At 41.5% G+C, this 7,984-nt stretch overlaps 1 protein-coding gene across 1 annotated transcript; it reads right to left on the reverse strand.

Annotated features, from left to right (window-relative positions):
- Positions 1–4,676: 4,676 nt before the first annotated feature.
- Positions 4,677–5,039, reverse strand: LOC108012874 (uncharacterized). The gene is made up of 2 exons (XM_017078366.4): positions 4,997–5,039; positions 4,677–4,938 (listed from the first exon to the last, which is right to left on the reverse strand). Exons 1-2 carry the CDS (start codon positions 5,027–5,029, stop codon positions 4,762–4,764), a joined length of 210 nt encoding a protein of 69 aa, XP_016933855.3. The 5' UTR covers positions 5,030–5,039; the 3' UTR covers positions 4,677–4,761.
- Between the last annotated feature and the right edge of the window lie 2,945 nt (positions 5,040–7,984).

A 7,984-nucleotide genomic window follows, 5' to 3' on the forward strand; every position in this document is an offset into this window, starting at 1 on the left:
ATATGTGTAATGGGTAATGTTGTATATAAAAATGGTTTAAGTACTATAGTACCTAAAATATAAAATAAATGTATCTAAATTAAATTTTTGCAAATATTTTTCTTATCAGAAAGAATTATAGGTATTTTTTAAAATTTCTAGTCTGTAAGATTGTAAAATATATTGTAAAATATATATTTAGTTTTTACAGTGTAACAAGAATGTTGTGCGAACAACATTCAATATATTTTATATGAGGCCCACATCTTTGGTGTTCACTGTAGTCAATAATTTCAGCATTGTCACCTGCACATGACATGTCCTCCTCCACCTGAGTTTGCACTTCTCTAATGCGTACAAATTGCCCATTTACATCTTGGGATCCGAAATGCACCCGTCTTCCGAATAGAGCTTGATATAGCTGCAAGTTGAGTCAATTTCCTGCTGCAACTTCAAATGCCCAACTAATAACATGACGAGCAGGGAACTTGGGCTGCCGAGGCAAACATTATAAATGCAGCCACATAAATGCGTCATAAGGCAGCCCAGCCAGGAATATGGAATCAAGGATTGCGGAGTGGCGGGTTCTCAAGACGATGATGGCAGCGTCGCACAATATGGCCAAAGGCTGCAAGCGGCAACAACATAATAAATTAATTATATGCAACATCAGCAACAGTGCCTCCCCCCCCCCCCCCCTTTCTTGCCACCACATTCACTTGAGTGATGTGTGGCATAAAGTCGTGAGCGTGAGCGTCTATTAGCAGTCAACGTTGACGACGTACAACGATCCACTGCCACGCCCCCCCAGGCCCAACGCCCCCCTTTCCGCTTCTTCTTCTTCTCGACAAGTCGCACACGAGCGCGAACAAACAAGGGGCGTGGCAGGGGGGCAAGGGCAGGGCAGGGCGGGGCAGGGCAGATAGTTTAGCATGTGTGGCATCTCGGAAAGGCGAGCCAAGTCAAGACAAGTCAAGTCAGGAGTAGAGTTGAGTTGAGTTAAGTTAAGTTGGTTTTTGCGGGGTTTTGGGGTTTCGGTGGGGCTGGTTGAAGGGGTGCTCGGTGGATGGGGGAACACCGGAGCCAGTCAAACGGGCAATCCATCCATCAGCCGCTGGCAGACAGCAATTGCAAGCTGCAAGTTGAGCGGCAATGTAGCATGTCTGATGTTGCTGCACTAACCACAGCGAGCCGGTTATTACCGCTGTAAAGCTGCTCCAATTTTCTAGGGATTTACCCAGCGCAAGGGATTCGAATAGGGCCTTGAAATGTTGGCTTATGGGTCATGGGTGATCCTGCGAAGAGCTCTAGCTCGGTTGTATTAGGTTTTATTTTAAACAAGCTTTACAATAATCTTTTTATTTTATGTTTTATTTTTTATTTATCATAGGTAAATAAATATTATGTAAATATTACCTTTCATATGTTATTTTTAATCTTTCTGCTTCAATCCATGAATATGCATTTGTTAGTAGAAACGGTATATTATTTTACATGATCGGGCTTTCCTTCAATAATATACTACAGATATTTTAAATAGAAAGAAAAGTATGGATTTCTTTTTTCCTGCATTTCGACATAACTAACTTTCTATAGTTCGGGTGATTGTTTTTTTAAGGTTTTTATGAAATAATTTATTTTGGTCCTTATGGAATGATGTTTTATTTTATTATTATTTTTATTTACTTATTTATTTTTATCTCTGAAATCATATATTAAAGGCTTTGATTTAATATATACCTCAGGTCGTATACTTAATTTCGTATGATTTCTCAGATTTTAATGGATTTCAAATTTGTTCTCCGATATTTCCTTGTTCTCTTAAAAGAGTATTCCCAGTTCGCTTTTCACCAGCCGATTTTGCCTTAATAATTTTCGCATTGTTGCTGTAAAGACGATGCCACAAATGTTGCTGACGTTGCTGACTGGCCAACTTGAGGAGACGCTGGCCATAGATATAGATTGCACCGGGCTCCGAGGGGCAAGGAGAATGTTCTGATTGGAAAATCAAGTGTGTGCATCGGACGGGGAGAACGCTGGTGGCTGGGGCATGTTTGCCTGCTTTTAATGGCCCCAACTGACAGAGACTGCAGCTCCGCTAATTGCGAATGCTTGACGCATGTTGCAGCCACTCATGGGTGGGGAGATGGAAGGGGGCTTGAAGGGGGTAAAGAGGGGTCGAGTGGGGGCGGAGTGGCATGTCTTTTGCTTAGACAGCTCCACTTCGCTGCGCTCCTCACTCAATTCGTCTCGAGTCCTCGCTGCTAGCAGCTCGAAGCGCTGCGTGATTTTTAATTAGTTTTCTTAGAAATTAAATTGTTAATTTGATCGACGCATTTTCCGCACTCCCCCCCAGCTGGGCAAGGCCCTCAATCTCGTTGGCTGAGCTGCTAAGTGGCCTGTTGCTTTGACTTCATTATGGTGTTTGGTGTTTGGTGCTGGCAGTTCGCTGTTTGCTGTTCGCCTGTTTGAGCTCTTTGTCTGCTCATTAATGCCAATTCTGGCGCGCCGAAGTTGACGCCTGCCACCATATCGCCATATAGCCCTGGCCATATAGCCATAGCCATATAGCCCCCCCTCCCCCCTTAACCCATCTGCCGCCTTTGGTCACGGCCATCAGGGAAGACAAGTTGCACTCGTGACTGAGTGCGCGAGTGTCGGTTGTTTATGGGTCTTACGGGGAATGAGCTATTCGGAAATTGCGGCTGCGAAGGGAAAAAGGGGCAAAGTGGCCTATAGTCAAACATATTTTGCAGTTAGGGGAATGCAAGCTAAGAAATTGCTTGTTGACATGCAACTTGTAAGAAGTAATCTTAGAGTGGATTGATGGATGAATCATTATGCGGGAGCAAGATGGTGGAGAATGAATGATGGAGTTATGAGGTTTGATTTCTTATTTGCCAGATTTATGAGAAGCTGAAAAAGTAGCTCATCCGAAATTCTTGAACCAGCGTAAAGAGTTTAAAAATTCAAATTTAATCTTGATAATTTTTTAAGAATTTAAGTTCTAGACTATCCAAGTCTTTCATGATATTAAAACAAAAACCCTTCACAAATTAATATTACAGGATGTCTTGTATACGTTTAAGGCACAATAGCTAGAATTATTTATACGAAATTGATTTTCGATCGAACAGTAAACCATCGATGTCGATGCCTGACTGTACAGTGGGACCAAGATCAGAAAACCAATTTTAAATTCGAAAAATTGATTTTCGATCGAACAGTAAACCAGGTTTATCCCTTGTTTTTGCATTCAAAGGGCTGTCAAAGTTTATTCGTCGTCAGACTAGAATAAACTAGTTTACCAGCAACCCCAGCGCACACAAACTTCCACCCTGAAACATCTCAACTGAATGTTGCCCACGACCAAACAACTTTCGCCTCCAATCAGTCAATCAATCAATCAATCAGCGCTCAACTGACAATTTCGAGCCCACTCTCCCGGAGCGAATGCCACCACCTCAGCGGCTCAGTCACGCCCTTTACGTTGGTGCACCATCAAAGTCCAGGTGGTTGAGGTGGTGCGGAGTGGTCTCCCCCCAAGTTTTGTGGTGCATGTGCAATTAAGGCCGAAATAAAATAATACACCGAAAATGCCAATTAACCTTTGAATGCCATGCATGACCACGTAGCCTGTGCTTTGTGTGTGTGTGTTTAAAGGAATGGGTTAAATTTTGGGGGGCCCCATAAGATAAAATAATTACCCAGACGCATAACTCGAAAGTAAAATATAAATTTAAATTATGCATGCACACAACGAAGGACCGAGTGACTGAAAAGCACCCGGATCCGTAGCCAGTGCAATTTATCTCACGCGGATCGCAGATACATATATACATGCATTTATCCTCCCAAACCCTTCGCCCACCATTTCGCCTGCATTTCGATGGCAAGGGCCCTAAATATGAAATAATTTATGATGCGACATTTTCATCAGCAATTCGTTAAAATTCATGCATGCATGCATTTTTAAGCAGTTCCTCCCCCAGCACCCCCTGCCGAACAGCACTCACTCCGCCACTGAACCACCCCTTTTTGTTGCCGTATTTATAAATTTATTAAGCCCTGAAAGGAGGGGATCACTCCTTGGGCACCGGGTTCGCCAGACAAAGCCAGGCGACGACAACACGAATCGCATGTAAAATTCTTATTTTAATCGATGCAAATATGCAGTGGGGCAACAACAATTGCTGATGACGCTGATGGTGGTGCATGCTACATGACAGGCGGCGGTGCAGTGGAGCGGTGGAGTGGTGGAGCGGTGGTGCAGCATGTGTGTGTCGCCGGGGAGGCCTGCGGCAAAGGGAAAAGAAACTCGGCCATCGCGATAATAAATCAATTTTCACAATAAACAGTTGTGTGCCCTGGCGGCAGACGATGTCGATGCCTGACTGTACAGTGGGACCAAGATCAGAAAACCAATTTTAAATTCGAAAAATCTTCTGGAGAAAATGCATACATTCCAATTATTCCAAATCACTGACTTTTGGAAATTGTATTGATAAGAAGGTTTTAGGAAAAAATGTAATCTAACCGATTCCTGCACTTAAGGATCAGTTTCATATGCGCATGATACATTTATGAAATATTATTTCTAACAATCCTTGACTTTTCCTCTTAAAAAACTCTCGGCAAGAGCTAGATGTCCATATTTAAAACTCTCCGAAAATCCTATCTAGTTTTTCTCTGTGGAATCTTATTTGTTTAAAACGCTCTTTTTACTTAAAGGGGTCAGAAGAATGTCATTTTATTTACACTTCAAAGCTTTCTGTCCTGGTTCTACTTTCCATTCCTTCCGGTATTATAGACAGGAGGTCTTCGACCATTTCGCATTAGTTCTGTGATGGGGTAGCTACCGCCTTGGGCCACATCATCGGTGGGAGGACACTGGGGAATATTTCCAAAAACGGGAGCGGCAGTCATCGCGACAACAACCAGCACGGCAAAAAGAAAAGCCTAAAGGATTTTATGTCTTCAATAAATATTTTAAAATTTCTTAAACGATTGCACTCACCAATAACTTCATCTTGGCGGATATTCTGAACATGAGTTCTCCTCAAAGTGCAACAGCTTTTATACCCCAGAGCAGCTCCTTATCGCTACCAGAAATGGTGGACTATCAGCTGTACGTTGCTGGATTGCAATCTTGTTTCTCAGTAAAATGTAATGCATATACATAATTCCAAGTAATCGCAATAAAAAAAGTTTATTTCACAAGAAAAGGCACTTATTGTATACCATGATCTGTTGATTTTATATATACATACATTCAGGAACATCAAAAGTTCATCATATTCTCAGTATTTCCATTACTGGGAAATCTTTAAAGAATTGAGTAAGGAGAGTATGTACACAGAGAGAATTATTCAAGTACATTGTTCTTGAATCAAGAACATTCGTTCTTAAAAACCGTCTAAGGACCTTTTTGTATCAATGTTCTCAATATTAAAACGAAATGGTGAAAAGAGTTACATTGAGTTTATTTAACAAGTTTTTGATAAGTATACACTACTGACTTGACTAATAGTTTATTTATTTTTATTTTAAACTTTAAAAATGTTCTATTTTTAAGAACTTTTTCAACTCAGCTTAAAACGTCAGAATTTTCTTTGTGTAATCATTATTTTTTATATGATTTTTAATGTTTGCTTCCACTGTGCAACTCTTTTGCTTTTGTTGCGAGGGGCTTACACTTCTCGCACCACTTCAAGTCTTGGCAGCGACATAATAAATTAACTGAACTGCAATTATTTTCACATTTTCGCAAAGTGAATAAAAATTATAGAATTATGTGGAAGCGATAAAGGGGGCGGAGTGCTCTCAAGGGGGCAGGTCGATAGCGTGGCCGCGAAAGTGAGAGCTTATGTAAGGGATTAGCTGGGGGCCAAGCAGCTGACGTCTGACCCTTGCCCTCATACACCTCACCCCTCACCCTCCGCTCCATGCCAATCTTGAGAGTGGGTTTTCCCCCTCAGAAAAACCAGTCCAGCCTGCAGTTAATCAAAATATCAAATTAACTGTCGTGTCTGTGGCAAATAAATCAAAATAAAAGCCGGTCCCAGGCTTTGAGCCCAGCTGAACTGAATCGGGCTGGAACTGTGCCCCCCCCTTCTGGGAGCCCCTGGCCCCAGGGCCACCTCCTCAATCAAGCCAACTGATGACGCTCCCCTATGAAAATTTCACATGCAGAGACTGCCTGATGAGTGAGCTGAATTTATTATAGGCCATGGCGATGGCGATGTACGCGATTTTATGAATGGGCACCGAGGTGTGAGCGGCGGCAGGAGGCGGCAGGCCGGCGAGTTCGGTGTGTCGTCAACGCCTTTGGCGGTGATTATTCAATGTCAAAACTTAATGTCCCCAAATTGCAGTTGTTGTCAGCGGTCAGCCATGAAATTGAATGCATGTCGCCCCGGCGCAGAAAGCGAATGCTGCGGCAGCTGTTGCATAGTTTTAGGCGTGACACATGTCAGCTCCCCAGCCCTCGATCGAGGGCGATTCCTCAATCCCACCATCCAGCGATTATCCCCCAAATGAAGCCGGCACTTTAACCAATCCCGGAAAAAAAATAAAGCGAGAAAGCTGGCATTGGGTAAAGAAAATGAAAATACCCTTTCAGGTAATTATTTCTTTGATATTCACAAGATATAGTGGTTCCATAGTATGATAATACAAAGACCACAGAGGTATACGGATAACAGCTATAAGGTAAAAACGGTTCTACATTAGAAATACAAAGAATATTTCCCAACGTTGAAAAAAAGTTAATATGCTTATTCGTATAAACAGCCATCAGGATCCTCTACTCTTTATTTAATAAGCAATATTACAATCGAGAGCAAAAAATACAAATATTATCAAAACAACTCTATTTAATGAAGATAGAATGGTTTTGTTCAGTGGCGGATTTAAAAATTGGTTGTGGGGGGATAAAAACATTTTCTTTTTAAGTTAAAATCAAAAATTGGGAATAAAATACATATTTTAATCGTAGTACCCTGTTAATATTTTTTGGTTTTTACTTTTAAACACGAGTGGAGGGTTTATCCCACGTATCCCCCCGTGGTATATATATATACCTATATATGGTGTATATATTAATAATATATAAATTCGAAACAAGAAACATTAAAAAATGTTACCATTTTGGTTTTCTATATCTTTAAGTTGTGATAATACAAGTATTCAGAACTTCTATTGACCGAACATCTCTCCAAAATACCTTGCTGAGCCATTGTATTCCTCTGCAAGGGTATACCAATAAACCCCAATTCCTGGGTAGCCAAACTGAGCCCGAACTCAACTCGAGCTCAACTCATTTGCCAGCAGCTGCCATGGGGCATGTTCAGTTGCAAGGAGGGCATGGGGTTGGGAATGGAAAGGGGTATGCTATGGAGTATGGGGCATGGGTATGGAGCTGGAGAGAAGCTTGTTACCATAAAATTGGTGTAAACGAATTGCAGTCATCGTCATCGTCGTCGTCGTCGCTCTGTCGGCATTGCAAAAGTCCAAATCGCTCGTGGAGCGCGGGGTGCGTCATTGTGAAATGTCTGTAATTTGGACAATTTGATGAATGGTTATTTGCCACGAGATGGCAAAGTGGTCATTATTCTTTATCTCCTTCACTCGCTCCTTTTCCTCTGCTGGGCTGCATTTTTTCGGTTCCATTTTTTTTTTGGCTTAACGTTTTACTAACTTTTTCATTGCACATTTGGTGCAGCTTTTTAGCATTTTTTGGTCACCTCTGCGGCAGCGGAACTAAGTGCATTGTTGGTCGGAGGGTATTATCAGTTGGTCATTAGGTTGATGAAGGGCAGTGTGGTCTACATAAAAAAGGCATCGAATTGTGAATTACTTTTCACAATATTTCGATCTATCATGCAAGGTCCAAGGAGGGTGTTTCAATAAATTACTTTTTTAAAATGTTTAGTGGCTGAAGTCTAGGAACTTTGATTGAATAGAGAGATACAAATTTTAAATATAATATTATTATTATATTTAA

Source organism: Drosophila suzukii, chromosome 2L (genome assembly GCF_043229965.1).
Source record: "Drosophila suzukii chromosome 2L, CBGP_Dsuzu_IsoJpt1.0, whole genome shotgun sequence".
Taxonomy (NCBI): Eukaryota; Metazoa; Arthropoda; class Insecta; order Diptera; family Drosophilidae; genus Drosophila; species Drosophila suzukii.